This window comes from Micromys minutus, assembly GCF_963924665.1.
Source record: "Micromys minutus genome assembly, chromosome: 14".
NCBI classification, from domain to species: Eukaryota; Metazoa; Chordata; class Mammalia; order Rodentia; family Muridae; genus Micromys; species Micromys minutus.
This window is the reverse complement of record NC_137983.1, coordinates 43,911,819-43,930,266: the sequence shown is the minus strand read 5'-3', so window position 1 is coordinate 43,930,266 and position 18,448 is coordinate 43,911,819. Positions and strand designations below refer to the sequence as shown.

Genomic DNA, 18,448 nt, shown 5'->3' with positions numbered 1-18,448 from the left:
ATTTTCCTTTGACTTTTATGTGTATTTGAGTTGGGATTGGGGGTTCAAACTAAAATGATCATAATCAATAATATCAGCCAAATTATACTTTATGCTTCTTAATGTAAGTAGAAGCCCAAAATATCCCCCAAAGGTTCTTATCTCTCCACTCTAGCCCTCAAGGATTGGCATGGATGCCTTTGCTCATTATGTTGAATTCTACAGGAATGAAACATTTCTATTCTATAACTAGCTGAACATCGATTAAATGTATTCATCTCTCCTTCCAGACATTTAGGATTACACACTGCAAATCAAACTGCGACACTTGAAGGCCTCTGGCCAGCTCAAGCGGGTGAACATGGCTCTGGAAGGTCTTGCCCTTCCCTTTTCCCCTGTCTTACTAAAAACGAGATTACATTCTTAAAGCTAGCCTCCCTCACCCACCCAAGGTCTAGTCCCTAAGACTGATAACCAAAGTCTGGTTATCAAAGTATTAAAGTCTAGCAGCCAGATGTCCCCTTTGACTCACTTAATCAACATACCCAACTAAAATTGAACACTTCATACGAACATGGCTCCCCATTTTAGGTTCTTAAATCCTTTTCCTATGGGACACATTTGTCTCCTCTCCACTCAAAGACATTCCTTTGTCCCCTTCTGGGACAAATACTCCTTCTCCCTCTCTCCTGTTCTCTTTCCCTTCTTCCTTAGCCCTGCCCTCTGTTGTTTGGACCTCATAAGTCTCCTTTGTGCTAAGAACTTGGTCTTGGGGGTCCTGAGCCAATACCAATCCTAAGAATACTTTAATATGAAAGTGCTAACCAAAATAATAAATGAATCTAGATGTTTTTAAGAAACTGACTTACCCTATCAAGATCACATTTAGCACCATTAGAAACCCTGAGTGGATCATTTTTGACGCTGGGTCCAAAGTCCACACTTATACACACTTCGTCTCGCACAAAAGCATAGATCACAGAAGCGGTACTGTTATTAGGTGGGTTGAAAGGAGTTCGGCTAGGATATGTACAAATTAATCTCCCACATATGAGATTCCTGAACACACAAAAATGATTAGTATGCATCAGCATCAGGTGGTTATTAGAAATGCTTTGTAATGATTCTGTATTCATGCTAACATAAAGAAGATGTCACATGCTGACATAAACATTTCAGGTAGAAAGTTTAAACCTACTGATGTAAAGAATTCATTGTTACAGTTCCTTTGTTTACTCTGTGGGTTTTATATTTACTATCAAATAATCAATGAGCAGCAGAGAATCATGAATAAATCTGTTAAATGTACCCTCAAGGACTTTACTCCTTGATATTAAACATGATAAAGTCTCATTTAAATAATATTGGTCCTTATAAAAATTTAAAATAAGGTAGTATTCTAGCTTAACAGTTCCAGAAAGCTCCATAGATATTTATAGAGCCAAAGCTTACAAGTTAGTTTTCACAAGAAAACATAAGCAATTCAAGGACACATCAAAGAAGTGACAATGTTTAAGAACCTAAAGACAGATGGGCCAAGCCAAGCTGCTCTGAGCAGCCTACTATTCCAAGGAGAACTCCATTCTCCCACTGCCTCTCTTTCACCTCCATCAAACTCCTAAACCATACAGGTAAACTCACCTTCCCCAACCCATCTTCTCTGCTATGTGAGCCTGCTGGGCCAAGCCATCTCTCCTCCCACCTTCATTGGACCTGAGGCTCCTGAACCACCACCACCAGCAGCAGCAGCAGAATAATAGGACATAAAAATCACTAGCCATTAATATCTCTCGACATCAATGGACTCTGTTCTCCAATAAAAAGACACAGGCTAATTGATGGGACATCCAGACAAAAACTAAACATTGAAATTATGAAACTAATGGACATGAATCACATAAACCTAACAGATATCTACAGAATATTTTATCCAAACACAAAAGAATATACCTTCCTCTCAGTACCTCATGGATCCTTCTGCAAAACTGACCATATAGTCTGTCACAAAGCAAGCCTCAGTAGATACAAGAAAAATTTAAAATGCCTCATATCTTATCAGATTGCCATAAATTAAAGCTGAACTTCAACAACAACAAAAACACTGGAACACCTGCACACTCAGAGAAATTGGACAACTCTCTACTCAACTATCTCTGGGGCAGGTTAAAAAGAGAGAAATTAAAGGCTTTCTAAAATTCAATGGAAATGAGGCCCAACCTACCCAAATTTATGGGACACAATGAAAGCAGCATTAAGAGTAAAGTTCATAGCACTAAGTGCCTCCATAAAGAAATTAGAAAGTTCTCAAATCAGCAATTTAAAAGTACACCTGAAAGCTCTGAAGGAAGAAGAAGAGAAAGAGAAAAAGAAACAGGAACAGGAACAAGAACAAGAAGCAAGTACACCAAGAAGAGTAGAAGGTAGAAAATAATCAAAAAATTAAAATCAGAGCAGAAATCAATTAGTTAGAAGCAAAGAAAATGATACAAAGAATCAACAAAACCAAGAGCTGGTTTTTTTTTTTTTTTTTTTTGAGAAAATCAATAAGACAAACCCTTAGCCAAACTAACCAAGAGACTTAGAGACAGTATCTAAATAAACAAAATCAGAAATGAAAAGAGACATGACAATGGACACTGAGGAAATTCAAAGATTCATCAGGCCTTACTTCAAAGCCTATACCCCACATAATTGGAACATCTTAGTTGAAATGGAGCATTTTCTAGACAGACACCTCTTACCAAGGTTAAATCAAGATCAGATAAACTATTTAAACAGCCCTATTATACCTAAAGAAATAGCAATATTCAAGTCTCCCCCCCCCAAAAAAAGCCCAGGGCCAGAAGGTTCTAGTATAGAATTCTATCAGACTTTCAAAGAAGAGCTAATTCCAATACTCCTCAAACTATTCCACAAAATAGAAACAGAAATAACACTGCCAAATTCATTTTATGAGGCTCCAGTCACCCTCATAACTAAACCACACAAAGATCTCAAAGAAAAAGAACTTCAGACCAATTTTTTTTATGGACATTGATGTAAAAAATATTCAATAAAATACAGGTAAACCAAATCCAGAAACACATAAAGGACATCATCTATCAAGATCAAGCAGGTTTCATCCTATGAATGAAGGGATGGTCCAATATACAAAATCCATCAACAGAATCCATCAACAACAAACTGAAAGAAAAATCACATGATTGTCTCATTAGATGTTGAAAAAGCCTGTGATAAAATTGAACACCTCTTCATGTTAAAAGTATTAGAGAAATTAGGGATACAGGACACATCCCAAACATAATCAAAGCAACTTATAGCAATCCAATAACCAACATCAAACAAAATGGAAGGAAACTTAAAGCATTTTCACTAAAATCAGGGACAAGATAAGGCTAGAGTACAGGAACCAAGTTCAATAGTGCAGGCTCTGAGATTAAATGGGACCTCATGAAACTGTGAAACTTCTAAAGGACACTGTCAATAGGGCAAATTGGCAGCCTACAGATTGGGAAAAGACCTTCATGAACCCTATACCTGAAAGAGAGCTAATATCCATAATTTACAAAGAAATTATAATATTCACAATATCAAAAATTTACAAAGAACTCAAGAAGTTAGACACCAACAACCCAGATAACCCAATTTAAAAATGGAGTACAGAACTAAACAGAGAATTCTCAACAGAGGAATCTTGAATGGCCAAAAAGTACTTAAATGTTTAAAGTCTTTAGTCATCAGGGAAATGCAAATCAAAGCAACTATGATGTTCCATCTTACATCCATCAGAATGACTAAAACCAAAAACTCAAGAGAGAGCACATCCTGGTGAGGATGTGGAATAAGGGAAACACTCCTCCATTGCTGGTGGTAGTGCAAACTTGTACAACCACTTTGGAAATCAATTTGGTGGTTTCTCAACAAACTAGGAAGAAGACCTACTACCTGAAGACCCAGCTATACCACTCCTGAGCATATACTCAAAAGATGCTCCAACATCCCACAAAGACACTTAGTCAACTATGTTCATAGCTACTTTATTGGTAATAGCCAGAAACTGGAAACAACCTAGATGTCCCTCAACTGAAGAATGGATAAAGAAAATGTTTTACATATAAACAATGGAGTACACTTCAGCTATTAAAAACCAAGATATCGTGAATTTTGCAAGCAAATGGATGGAACCTGAGAATATCATCCCAAGTGAGATAACCAATCCCAAAAGGACATGTATGGTATGTTCTCCCTTATAAGTATATATTAGCCATAAAGTACAGGATAACCTTATGTTACACTCCACAGACCCCCCCCCCAAAAAAAAAGCTAAACAAGAAGGAAGGCCAAAGCAAGGAAGCTAGAATCTCACTTAGAAGGGTGAATAAAATAATTATAGGAGGCAGATGGTGGGAGGAAACTGGGTGGGAGAGGAGATGGGGAGGGGAATGGGAGGTTCAGGATCAGATGTGGGGAGGGATAGCCAGATGGGCCTTGAGAATGAATGGAAATTTACAACTGATGGGGGTGAGGAGGGGGCATCTCCAGGAAGAAACAGAGACCTTGGATAAGGGAGGAGCCCAAAAATCAATGGGGGGGTGACCTTAACTGTGACTAACAGTACTGGGGATATGAAACCTAAAGAGGCCACCTCCTGTAGCCAGACAGGAACCCCAGTGGAGCAATAGAGACACCAACCCACTCACAAAACTTTCAACCCAAAATTTATCCTGTCTACAAGTAATGCAGGCACAGGAGATGGAGCAGAGACTGAGGAAATGGCCCAAGTGGAGGCCCATCCCATGGCCAAATACCAATAATGATACTCTTTTAGGCTTGCAGAAAGGAGCAAGTTGTCCCAAGAGACTCCACCCGGCATCTGACTCAGACAGATACAGACGCCTACAGCCAGAGGGTAGAGGTTGGGGACTCTCATGGAAGAGTAGTAAGAAGGATTTGGGGTCCTGAAGGGGATAGGGACTCCACAGGAAGACCAACAGAGTCAACTAACCTGAAATCATAGGGTTCTCAAAGTAAACCACCAACCAAAGAACACACATGGGCTGGACCTAGGCTTCCCCTCACATATGTAGCAGATGTGCAGCTTGGCCTCCATGCAGGTCAAATAACTGAAATAGCGAGGGGGTGATGGTGCAGGGGGGAAACTATCACAGAAGCTGTTGCTTGTATGTGAGATGTGTTCTCCTAGCTGGGCTGCCTTGTCTGACCTCCCTGGGAGAGGAAGTGCCTACCCTCACAGAGACTTGAAGTGCCAGGATTGTGGGGGATATCCGGGGTGGGGAGTACATCTCAGAGGAGAAGAGGAGGAAAATGGGGGAAGTATTGTGGGAGGGGGTGCCTGGGAGGGGCCAGTGAGCTGGATGTAAAGTGAATATGTAAAAACAAACTTTAAGGGGTTGGAGAGTTAGCTCAGTGGTAGATAGATTGCCTAGCAAGAGCAAGGGTTTGATCCTCAGCTTTGGAAAAACAAAAAACAAACAAACAAAAAAAACCTTTAAAACCTATAAATGGCATGAACATGTGCACATGCTAATATCTAACCCAGTGACTTGTATGTAACAGGATCTAAATATACTTTTACTAAACCCGGGGACTAAAGCTCTCTCTGAAGATATAGGAGAAGCTAAGCTTAACTTTATAAACATGGAGTAATGTTCACCTTAGGTAAACTGTCAAAGGGATCATTTTAATAAGCAAGAAAAACAGTAGCTCTTGAGAAGGCTCTGTGGGTATCCTGCCGATTTTAGATTGGATTTAGGGGCTGCCTGATCACCTATAAATAAATGTCTTAAACTGTTATCCTGCAGCCTAGACCTTTGAGCTTCAGTCATTCCTATGCAGATATGCTACTTGAAACAACTGGAATTCATGGTATATACTAAAGATGAAAAATAAACTTTAAAAGGATATAACATAGAAAGTATCACTGTTTTGTGTGGCACACCTCCATCCACAGAATACGTATCTGTTTTGCCAGTCTTTGCCACAGTTGCCAAACCTATCATTTTGGCCCTGGATTTCTTCATAGCAGGCAAATGGAGCATTTACTGAACCTATCAAAAACAGAAACACATTTAGATTAGATCATTTATTTGTGCTTTTCCATGTCCTCATACACCATGTTTCCTGACCTCCATCTCCACTATTGCCTAACTCAAAAGGTTGTCTAGTAAGAGTAAGGACAGAGAAACAACTAAAGTGAAAGACAGTGTTCGTGACTATGATGTAATGCCACCTTGCTGCATTGTGTTTATTTCTGTAACACAAAACACAAGAGAAAGCAGTGTTATGGATACAGAGCATGAAGCTTTGTACAAGAGAACAACAAAAAGGACCATTGCTTAGAAAGGAGGTAAGCTTCTCCAAAGGCTTTTCACTGGAGGCTTAGTCCTGGTACCATATGCACTCATGGAAGAGGTATTTGCCCTATTCAGAGGACTAATCCACTGATGAATCTGTAACTTAGTGGCATTAATAGGAGGTGCTGGGGGGGAGACAGGTAAGGTTGCAAATCATACGAGGTGTGTTGGTTAGTTTTAATGTCAACATGACAATATAGAATCATATGGGAATAATGTCTCAATAAATGATTACCTAGATCAGGTTGGCCTATGCTTTCCTGCAATTATGAACTGCAACCTTGGGATCATAAATGTCCATAAACATTTACTCCCCCGGGTTGCTTTAATTGGGGTATTTCATCACAACAACTGGAAGTGAAGCTAGTGGAGTGTGTCTTCTACACCCCTGCCATTAGTGTTATTAGAGACTCGCTTCAGATCAAACTCAGTTTCCCAGAAGGAGACTGAGACACTAAAAGGAAAGTATTTTGGAAATGTGAAGTCATCTGCTAAATGTTCCCTTAAACCTGGGACATTTACTGAGCCTCCTAAGTAATAGAAGTCACTTATCTAGAAACAAGATACTGTATTTAGATGCCCTGTATAATATCAAGTTCTATGAAATACAATCAGATAACAGATTCATGTTAGCACATCGTTATACATAGAGGGTACTAGGATAACAAAATATAGGCTAATTACTATAAACAATTGAGATAATACTTCAGAAATATCATGGAGCAGTAAAGAGCTTGCCATTGCCTGTCCTGACAACTATTAGAGATAATTAAGCATAATAGAAGATGGTTTTATATCACGTGAGGTAAAGAGCCCACAGAAATGTTAGCATTCTTACCTGACATGGGACACATCTTGGCTTTGACTAACGGGTATTGCAGCTTATATATCAAACCAAACCCTGTTTTCTCCCTATACTCTTTTATTTTATGCCATTAGTGAGTTAAATGATAAGGCCAAACTTAGAAATGATCTTTGAGTCCATTTCCCTGCCCATCTCTTAATTGGAGTCTTCTTGATAAGTACAGTGTAAGTGTGGTCACATCTTCTCTACCATATTACTTTTCAATGATTTCTATTCGCATGATCTACTACCAAAACACAAACTACATTGATCTTTTAAAACTAAAACCATATTTTTAGTCTCTTAAATATTTCTACTAGTTGACCATCTCTCTCTCTCTCCCTCTCTCTCTCCCTCCCCCCTCCCTCCCTCTCCCCCCCCCTCTCTCTGTCTGTCTCTCCCTCTCCCTCCCTTCCTCCCTTCTTCCTCCTTCTCTCTCTGTCTCTGTCTGTCCCTCCCTCTCCCTCCCGTCCTCCACTTCTCTCTCACACACACACCTCTTATTTTCCTGGTACACTATGTTTTAGCCATACTCCCTCCCCTCCAGACCTTCCATCGGTGATCCTCAAGCTGTGGGTCTCAAACACATTTTTCCAATGGTCTTAGAAACTGAGACACCACTCTGTAGCAAAATTTCAGCTATGAAGCATCAACAAGAATATACTTATGGCTGGGTGTTCCTAAGAACTGGAGAGAGATTGCTCAGCGGTTAGAGCGCTGACTGCTCTTCCAGAGGTCCCGAGTTCAACTCCCAGAAACCACATGGTAGCTTAAAACCAACCATAATGGGATCTGGTGCCGGGTTCTGGTGAGTCTGAAGAGAGTGACAATGTATTCACATAAATAAATTAAATAAATCTCTTTTTTTTTTTAAAGCATTGGAAATACGGGTTTCCCAGTGGTTGTGACAAACCACTAAACACCAGCTGAAGTTCTTGCTGTGGACACTACTTCCAAACCATCCCTTGACGGTTCCTTCCCATTAGTTACCTTTCCTCTGGCATTTCACTTCCTCAGACCAGCGTGTCCGAGATTTGCACTTATGGCAGCTAGGCGGTCTTCTGTCACCCTGCCTCATCTAGACGGTCTTCTGTCACCCTGCCTCGTCTAGACGGTCTTCTGTCACCCTGCCTCATCTAGACGGTCTTCTGTCACCCTGCCTCGTCTAGACGGTCTTCTGTCACCCTGCCTCGTCTAGACGGTCTTCTGTCACCCTGCCTCGTTTGACACTATTGGATCACTTGTCCAATTTTTGCTGAAATCGCTAGCGTTTTTAAATTTTAGTCATTTTTATTTATCTATCCATAAATTTTGCATTTATCTGACATGGCCCCTCATTGGAATTCAAGCACCACACGGGTCGGAATCTCCCTGGTCTTAGCACTGTTACTCTCACCGAATTCTTGTCTGTATTCTCAAAGTAGGAGGGTTGTCCTGTCCAATCAGGCTGCTAAATAAATATTTACATAATTATAAGGAGCATACATAACCTATTAGCATCATACATGGGCCAGACTGGCAACCATGTCTAATTCTTTCATTTGAATTTGGCAATCAAAATAAGGACTTCACACATGAACTATATCTGTTTTATTTGAAACTATAAAGGGCTTTTTATTTTGCTTTTGAGCCTAGCTTTCAATGGCAGAGCCATCTCTCCAGCCCCTACATATCATTTTAAGAGTAATATTTGAAATACACTCTCTTGTGGTCTTTCCAAATATTTTTTTTCCAACACAATTTCACTCTCCTGGAGCCCATTTTACTTTCTCTCTTGTAGTCTGAATGAGAAGCTATTAATCCAACAGCATTCAAAGACCTTGCAGAAGGATCCAAAGGAAAAATTTCCACACACACAGAGAGAGGGGGCGGTTTCTCCATGGCAATCAGAAAAAGATGCTCATCTGTCAGAAAAATCGCCTGTCTTAGGCAAAGTGTTGGATTCAATTCCCCTGTTCCTGCCATAGCACAGTCGATCTTTCCATTCACACTTGATGTGTACGTCTTCTGGCACGAGCTGCACACACTTTACAATATATCCTCTTGAAGCACTGACTTCTTTATCATTACATAATGAAACTGTCGCCTTCATCTTTTCCCATCAATCTGTATATTTAAAAGGCTGAGACTGAGTCTCTTGCACAGAGCAAACTCCTCTTCAGGATCTGGAGGACAGCCACACAAAAGAGTCACAACTTCAGATGCCAGGGAGTTGGCTAGTTTCCTGTGACTGTTATTCAAGCACTTAAGATGTAGAAGGGTGTGTGTGTGTGTGTGTGTGTGTGTGTGTGTGTGTGTTTGTGTGTGTGTGTGTCTGTGTGTGTGTGCAGGGCCCAAGGAAGTGGCGGCCTTTACCTGAAGTACTTGTCAAGTTTGAGAGATATACAGGATGGAGTCTGAAACACTAGCAAAGAGAGAGATTGCTGAGCTGGAGTCTGCAGTGTGTGTATATGAGAGAACACCTGGGTTCAGGGCCAGCGGTTCAGTTGTATCAGGCAGAGGCCACCCTTCTATTTTAGACGGTGTGTCACAGGAGCTACTTCTTAGCACTGTGAAGAAAAGCACTATAGCATTTCCTTTTTCAGAAAGGTTTAGGAAAGGTGACTGTTGGTGGCCAAACTTAACCTCAATCCCAGACACCTGCAGACATCGGCAACCACCAGGTGAGACCTCCCCATCCCATCCCACCCCAGTTCCCTGCCTGCTGGCCTCTCTGGACAAACCCAGGAGCCGTGGGCTCCACCATGCTCCCTCTGCACTCCATTTCCCCGGGCCACAACTCTGCCTGAATCCCTGAAGACCTGCTGCTACCAGTGACAAGCAGATGAGATAGCCAAGCCCCAAACCCCTGCCTGCCAGGTCCCCAGCAAGCCAGGCAGCATTGAGGTGTGTGCCCTGTCCCCTGTGTGTTCCATCTTCTAATCTACACATCTAACCATAATCTCAGACACCTGCAGCCATCGGTGTCTACCGGGTTAAACCCCTATCCCAATTCACTGCCTTTTGCCCCACCCCCACCCCCCAGGCAAACCTGGTAGAGATAAGCCCCTCTCCCCTGACCCTCTGCACTCCATATTTCCTGGGCCACAATTCTGCCTGAATTCCCGAAGGCCTGTTGCTGCCTAGGAAAAACAGAGACCTGCAACCATCTGGGACCACAAGCTCTGCCTGTATACTTTGATGTCTGTTCCAACCCAGGACAGCCAGCAGCCTGGTGTCACCAGGCCCTACCAACACTGCCTGCATGCACAGAAGCCATAGACAACCAGTTCTACCTGCTTGCTGTACCTGCAGGTACCTGCAGACAGAAGAGACTACCAGCTCTATCTGCAACCCCAGAGAACTGCTCCCATCAGGAACTATCAGGCCTTCCAATACTAGGGATAACCAGATAGCTAAAGGCCAGTGTAAAAATATAATCAACAAAAGCCAGGGCAATACAGTACCTCCAGAACCCAGCTATCTATCTAATTACAGCAATCCCTAAATATCTGAACACACCTGAATCCCAAGAAAGTGACCTTAAATCTAATCTTATAAAGATGATAGAGTCCTTTAAAGAAGAAATTAATAAATCCCTTTGTGGTAGATTGAATATGCTTGACCCAGGGACTGTCACTGTTAGGAGGTATTATGGCCTTGTTGAGAGTACGTGTGGCCTTGTTAGAGGAAATGTGTCACTGTGGGGATGGGCAATGAGACCCTCCTCCTTATAACATAAGAGCCAGTCTTCTCCTAGCAGCCTCTAGATAAAGATGTAGAACTCTCAGCATCTACTGTACCCAGCCTGCCTGGATGCTGCCATGCTTCCACTGTGATGATAATGGACTAAACTTCTGAACCTGCAAGCCAGTCCCAATTAAATGTTGTCATTTATAAAAGTTGCCTTGGTCATAGTGTCTGTTCACAGCAGTAAAGCCCTAAAACAGAAGTTAATACCAGGAGTGGGGGGGGGGGGTGGTTTGCTGTGATAAACCTGACCATTGTTTTGTTTCAAAGAATGTAGATGGGGAGAGGCCACCAAGAACTCTCATGGTTCAAGCATCAGAACTGCCTGGGGGTGCACACTTTCTGCTCAAGGCCAGACCCGGCCCAGTTTTATCTGGACCAGGGACCCCCGCCCCCACCCCCGCCACCGCCCACAGGTCCCTGGGAGCTCGGAAAAGCTGCAGGAGCACTTTCCATCCTAAGTGGAAGGGTGAGGGAACTTCTTCTGCCCATGTTCTGCCCTGGGAGAGGCGGCACAGAACTCTGGCAGCACAGGCAGACGTACTGCCTGGTGTGCACACTTCCAGCCCAAGGACAGACCCGGCCCAGGTACATCAGGACTGTTGAAGCCATTGGTGAGGGTGCAACCTCAGTTGCAGTTGATGGCCCAAAACTGAAAAGGTCATCCAAAGAAGTTGTGGTTTGGCCCCATGGTGAGAGCCTACGAGGGGCTATTGGTGAATCCTATTTGCAGCAAAAGACCCCAGTATATTGGAGATGCCAGAACCATGAGATGACCAACAAAAACAGCATCAGCAGTGGAGTGAAGTCAACCAAAGCCCAGCATGCTACAGAGGACAGTGCTAGAGAAGTAACACAATACTTTAGACGAGCCCAGAAGATTGTGTGATGATCCCAGACATTAGAACAAGAAGCTGTGAGGTTGAAATTGACTTGTAGACCCCAATCTTTGGGATACCTGCTGAAGGAAGCTGTTAAAAGGAGGTAGAGCCAGCCTGGGAGAAGGAAGTTTGTTGCAGTCAACAAAGGTCAAAAAGGAGTTGGAGATCTAAAGAGTGTTTGACATCAGACACAGAGATGTAGAATTTGGAGTTTGCTGGGGTTTTCCTACCTTGCTTTTACAGTTAGGTGATTAGATGAATGTCAGACAAGACTTTGAACTTTTAACCAAGTGTTGAGACTGTTTTAGGCTATAAGGACCTAAGAAGTAGGACTAAAGTTTGGACTATGTTCTGGCTGGGTGTGGCCTCTACAGACTCATGTGTTTGAACAAGCCTACAAGGGCCAGGAAGTAAAATATGGTGGTTTGAATCTGCTTGGTCCAGGGAATGGTACTATTAGAAGATATGGCCTTGTTGAGGTAGGTAGGGCCTTGTTGGAGAAAGTGAGACCCTTCTCCTTCTTAACCATGTGAGAGCCAGTATTCTCATAGCAGCAGCCTTCAGATTAAGAGGTAGAACTCTTGGCTCCTACTGACCCTGCCTGACTGGATGCTGTCATGCTCCTGCCTTGATAATGGACTGAATCTCTGAACCTGGAAGCCAACCCCAGCTAAATAGTATCCTTTATAAGAGTTACCTTGGTCATGGTGTCCATTCACAGCAGTAAAACCCTAACTAAAACACCCTTATTGAAATACAGAAAATACAGTCAAACAGGTAGAGGCCCTTAAGGAGGAAATTAATATACATAAAAATACAGGAAAATGCAATCAAACAGGAGAGAGAAATGAATAAATCCATTTAAGACCTGAAAATGGAAATAAAAGCAATAAAGGAAACAAACTGAGGCAAACAAACTGGAGATGGAAAATATAGGAAAGAGAAATGGAACTACAGACACAGCATCACCAACAGAATACAAGAGCTGGAAGAAAAAAAACCTCAGGCAAAGAAGATATAATAGAAGAAATTAATACATCTGCCAAAGAAAATGCTAAAGGTAACATGTTTCTAACATAAACAGCCAGGAAATTTGTGACAGTATAAAAAGACCAAACCTAAGAATAATAGTAATAGAAGAAAGACTCCCAACTCAAAGGCCTAGAAAATATCATCAACAAAATCATAGAAGACAATTTCGAAGGATATCCATATAAACATACAAGAAGCTTACCAATCACCAAATAGGATGAACCAAAAAAAAAAAAAAAAAACTCTCCTGCCACATAATAATCAAAACACTAAATGTACAAAACAAAGAATGAATATTACAAACTGCAAGGGATAAAGACCAAGTAATATATAAAGGCAGTCCTATTAGAATTACACTAGATTTCTCAACAGAGACTTTAAAGGCCAGAAGGATGGATGTCTTCATACTCAAAGGAAAGACTTCATATTCAGAGGGGAAAAAATCTACCAAGATGATATCTCAATTCTAAACATCTATGGCCCAAACATAGGGCACAAACAGTTGTAAAAGAAACTTTATTAAAGCTTAAATCAAGCATTGGACCCCATACATTAACAATAAGAGATTTCAATACCCCACTCTCATCAATTGATAGGTCACTGAAACAGAAACTAAACAGAGAAATAATGAAATTAACAACAGTTATAAACCAAGTAGAACATCAGATATCTACCAAACATTTCACTCAAACTCAAAAAAATTATACCTTCTTCTCAGCACCTCATAAAATCTTCTCCAAAACTGATAATATACTCAGTCACAAAGTAAGTCTCAACACATAAAAGAAAATTGAAATAACTCCTTGTATCCTATCAGACCACAGTGGATTAAATCTGGACCTCAATAACAGAAATACAAAGCCTACATACTTATAGAAACTAGACAAGTTTCTACTCAATGAACTTTGGATTGGGAAAGAAAAAGAAAAAAAATTAAAGACTTTCTATATTTCAATGAAAATTAGGGCCCAACACACCTAAATTTATGGGACACAATGAAAGCAGTGCTAAGAGAAAATTTCATAGCACTAAGTGCCTTCATAAGAAAAATTTGAGAGGTCTTATATGAATGGTGTAAAATTACATCTGGAATCTCTGGGGGGAAAAAAAGAAGCAAACACACCCAAGATGAGTAGAAGGCAGGAAACAATCAACTTGGATCTGAAATCAATCAATTAGAAACAAACAAAAATAATAATATAAAAAGTCAGCAAAACCAAGAGCTGGTTCTTTGAGAAATTCAACAAGATAGACAAAGCTTTAGTCAAGCTAACTGAAAGACAGAGAAACAGTATTCAAATTAACAAAAACAGAAATGAAAAGGTAGACATAAAATGGACACTGACGAAATTCAAGGGTTCTTTAGGTCTTACTTCAAAAGCCTGTTCTCCACAAAATTGGAAAACCTAAATGAAATGGATAATTTTCTAAACAGATACCACTTACAAAAGTTTAATCAAGATCAGGTAAACTATCTAAAAAGTCCTATAACCCCTAAGGAAATAGAAGCTGTACTGGATGGTTTTGTGTCAACTTGACACAAGCTGGAGTTATCACAGAGAAAGGAACCTCGGTTGAGGAAATGCCTCCATGAGATCCAGCTGTAAGGCATTTTCTCAATTGGCGATAAAGAGGAGAGGGTCCAGCCCATTGTGAGTGGAGCCATCCCTGGGCTGGTAGACCTGGTTCTATAAGAAAGCAGGCTGAGCAAGCCATGGGAAGCAAGCCAGTAAGTGACATCCCTTCATGGCCTCTGAATCAGCTCCTGCTTCCTGACCTGCTTGAGTTCCAGTTCTGACTTCCTTTGGTGACAAACATCAATGTGGAAATGTAAATTAAATAACCCCTTTCCTCCTCAACTTGCTTCTTGGTCATGATGTTTTATGCAGGAATAGAAACCCTGACTAAGACAGAAGAAATCATGAAAAAAGTTCGGGGGCCAGATGGTTTTAGTACAGAATTCTACCAGACTTTCAAAGAAGAGCTAATACCAATACTCCTCAAACTTTCCACAAAATAGGAACATATGGAACATTGCCAAACTCAGTCTATGAGGCCCCAGTCATTCTGATACCTAAACCACATAAAAGACTCAACAAAGAAAGAAAACTTTCAGACCAATTTTCCTTATGAACGTTGAAGTAAAAATATTCAACAAAATACTGGTGAACTAAATCCAAGAACATGTCAAAAATATCATCCACTATGATCTAGTAGGCTTCATCCCAGGGGTACAGAAATGGTTCAATATAGGTTCAAAAAAATTCAGAAATTCACCTCAGTGTATTCAAAAGACATGAAAGCATTTTCTCAAAGAGATATATGTATTTCTAGGTGTGTGGTTATATGCTTTACAATAGTCAAGATTTTGAAACAACCTAAAGGTCCATTGACAGACAATAATAGTTTGGTTAAACATAGTTTGTAGAAGATAGATGTATATGAATAGATGTGTGGGGGGAGATCGCTTCAGTTTTGGTAAAGATAAAACTACTTTTCACAAGAATAAATCTATGTCATTGTTCTATGTAAAAGGATACAGGTACAAAGGTAAAAACTGTCATCTCACTTCTATGTAAAGTCAAAAACTATAAAAATCATAGAAGAATAGTATGAAATGGTCGTTCTAAGAGGGAAAAAAGAGAAGATGTCAGTGAAGAGGTTCAAAGTTTGATTTTTGTAAGATATCTTCACTTAAAATAGCTAAAATAAATGTTAATATACACAATAAAATACTAATCAGTTATTTAAAACCAAGATATCATGAATTTTGCAGGCAAATGGATGGAACTAGAATATATCCTGAGTGAGGTAACCCAGAACCAAAAAGACATGGTATGTACTCACTGATAAGTGGAAATTAACCAAAAAGAGAAGAATATACACAATATACCCCCATAGACCCTAAGAAGCTAAAGAAGGAAGGCCCAAGTGAGGATGATTTAATCCCACTTAGAAGAGGAAACAACATAATCATGGGAGACAGAGGAACAGATGGACCTGTATGGGAGGGGAAAGGGGGCAGGATCAGGTATGGGAGGAGATACGAGAGAAGTCAAAGGACAAGGAGAATGAATGAAAATATGTGGCTGCCAGTGGTGGTGGTAGTGGGCCTTCTAGAAAGTCCTAGAGAACTGGGGTATGAGGGGCTCCCAAGACTCAAGGGGTGACCTTAGCTGAAATGCCCAACAGCAGGGAGATGGAACCTGAAAGAGACACCTCCAGTAGTCAGACAGTTATCTCTCCAGTGGAGAGATGAGGACACCAAACCACTTTCAATTTTTTTTGACCCAGAATTGTTCCTGTCTAAAAGAAATGCAAGAACAAAAATGGAGCAGAGACTGAAGGAATTGCCAGCCAGTGACTGACCCAACTTGGGATCCATCTAAACCCAGACACTATTACTGATGCTATGTTGTGCTTACAGACAGGAGTCTAGCATGGCTTCCTCTGAGAGGCTCTACCAGCAGCTGACTGAGACAGATGCAGCCACTGGACTGAAGTACGGAACCCCTGTAGAAGAGCTTGGGAAAGAACTGAAGGAGCTGAAGAGGATTGCAACTCCATAGGAAGAACAACAGTGTCAACTAACCCCCGACCCTTAGGAGCTCCTAGAGACTAAGCCATTAACCAAAGAGCATATATAGCATAGTCCTAGGCCTCAGCATATATGCAGCAGAGGACTGCCCTGTCTGGCCTCAGGATTCACCTAATTATAGAATTGAGGCTCTAGGAAAGGGGGATGGTGGGAGTGTTCCTCTCCGAAGCAAAAAGTGGTGTGGGGAGATGGGAGCTCTGGGAGGGGGGGCCACAAGGAGAGGGGGCAAAAATAAAGTGTGTAATGATCTAAATAAATAAATTAATCTAAAGTTCAGCAATATGACAATAGGAAACAATATTCTCTTTTATATTTGAAATTCTCCAAGAGCTTAGATCTTAAGATTTTATTTAACGCTAACAGTACTATGGGATAGTATAAATACTTTAATTAGCTTGGTTATGTCAAGTATCTAAACATATATAAACATATCAAACTATCAAGACACATACCTAAAGACAATCTGTATTTGCCATTTATATCTTAGCAAAAATACTTTTAAAATTATGTAAATGTTAAGCAAAAACTAAAATCTATATAATGATTACTGTTTTATGGCAATGTGGAAAAAAATACTGAGAGTCACTGATTTAGATGTAACAAAAATTTTACCTGGTCCATATGTTCCCTCACAAGCTCTATCCAGGTCGGGACAGTTTCCATTATAACAGATACTCCCACCTTCTCCACAAAGATGCCCATTGGCAAAAGTTATATCAGGTGGACAATGTCCCGAGCTCCCATTGCAGACTTCAGGAATGTCACAGGACTTATGCTTCACAGGCCTACATTCATGATTTTCTGGCAAAAACTAACAAATATATATATATATTGATATTGTGTTCACAAATATTTCAAAACAGCATTGATTATTTGTTATTCTGATTCCTTAGTGGTTTTTAATCTCTTAGTATAAGTTACTGTGATATTCATTTAAAAATGAATTGAACATTTGTGTGAAAGCAAGAGATAAGACATAGATGCATAAGGAACAGTATAACAGGATGTGACGTGGGGCCATGGGCATGCCCTGCTGGAGAATGTGCTTGGTAAAGCATAAGGGCCTAAGTTCAAGTTTCCAGAACTCACATGACAGTGTACATCATTAATTTTAGTGTGGGGGCCGGGGGACCAGACAAGAAGATTCCAAGGAACCAGCTGGTCTCAGCTTCAAGCTGAGAAAGAGACACAGATCAAAGAAGGGAGTTAGAGAAGCAATAGGAAAACTATACCAGTGCCAACCTCTGGCTTCACATACGCCCATATTGTCCAATGTAGGCATGCATGTTCACTGAACACACACACACATGCACACACACATATACACACATTGACATTTTGTGCTTTCATTCAAGGGAGCAAAGACTACAGTTAGCTTTGTGAATTTGTGAATTACTCTTACAGAGTGAAATTATTTTACTTAGGTCAACTTCAAAAAATATAAAGATTTATACCATAGTTCGCAATTGTGGAATACTTATCAACTCTAAGACAAATAGCAACAAGTACCTGAGAAAAGTGTGGTGAACTCATGGCTACAGAAGCACTGAAAGCATAAGAATTTTGAAAAGGGAATCCAAACAGAACCTTTCCACTATATATTATAGTATTTCATAAAGAGAATTTTGAAGGTTTACATAGAGAATCCTAATTATTATCTAGCTCATGCTTCTTGGTCATTATGTTATAAATTTCTAGAGAAAAATGTAACTGTGTCAAATAGAAAACAATGGAGAAGACAACATGAATGGCAGGTGGTTCAGTTGTGGTACTGTATGGGCTACTCACTATAAAACACAGACCTGGAAAGGAAACCAGATCAGCAATCAACATGGGATCTGTCAGTAATGACATTGCCTATGACTAAGAAGTACATACTTCAATTTTTAAATATATATATATTGAGAGAGAGAGAATCCTATTTGGACCTGAATGTAGACTCCTGTAATCTCAGGTTCTTGGTGTAATCTCAGGTTCTTGGGATACTATAGCAAGAGGATTGTAAATAAAA

The 18,448-nt window shown here is 40.5% G+C and overlaps 1 protein-coding gene across 1 annotated transcript in view; it reads right to left on the bottom strand.

The window, feature by feature from the left end:
* LOC308430013 (disintegrin and metalloproteinase domain-containing protein 32-like) overlaps positions 1–18,448 on the bottom strand; it is a gene marked incomplete at both ends in the record, with an annotated part of 87,372 nt that overhangs the window by 11,998 nt on the left and 56,926 nt on the right. Inside the window, 3 exons of the mRNA XM_080929094.1 lie at positions 849–1,038; positions 5,939–6,047; positions 17,050–17,248. Of these exons, the coding sequence (XP_080785220.1) occupies positions 849–1,038; positions 5,939–6,047; positions 17,050–17,248 (498 nt within the window). The remainder of the gene's footprint in view (positions 1–848; positions 1,039–5,938; positions 6,048–17,049; positions 17,249–18,448) is intronic.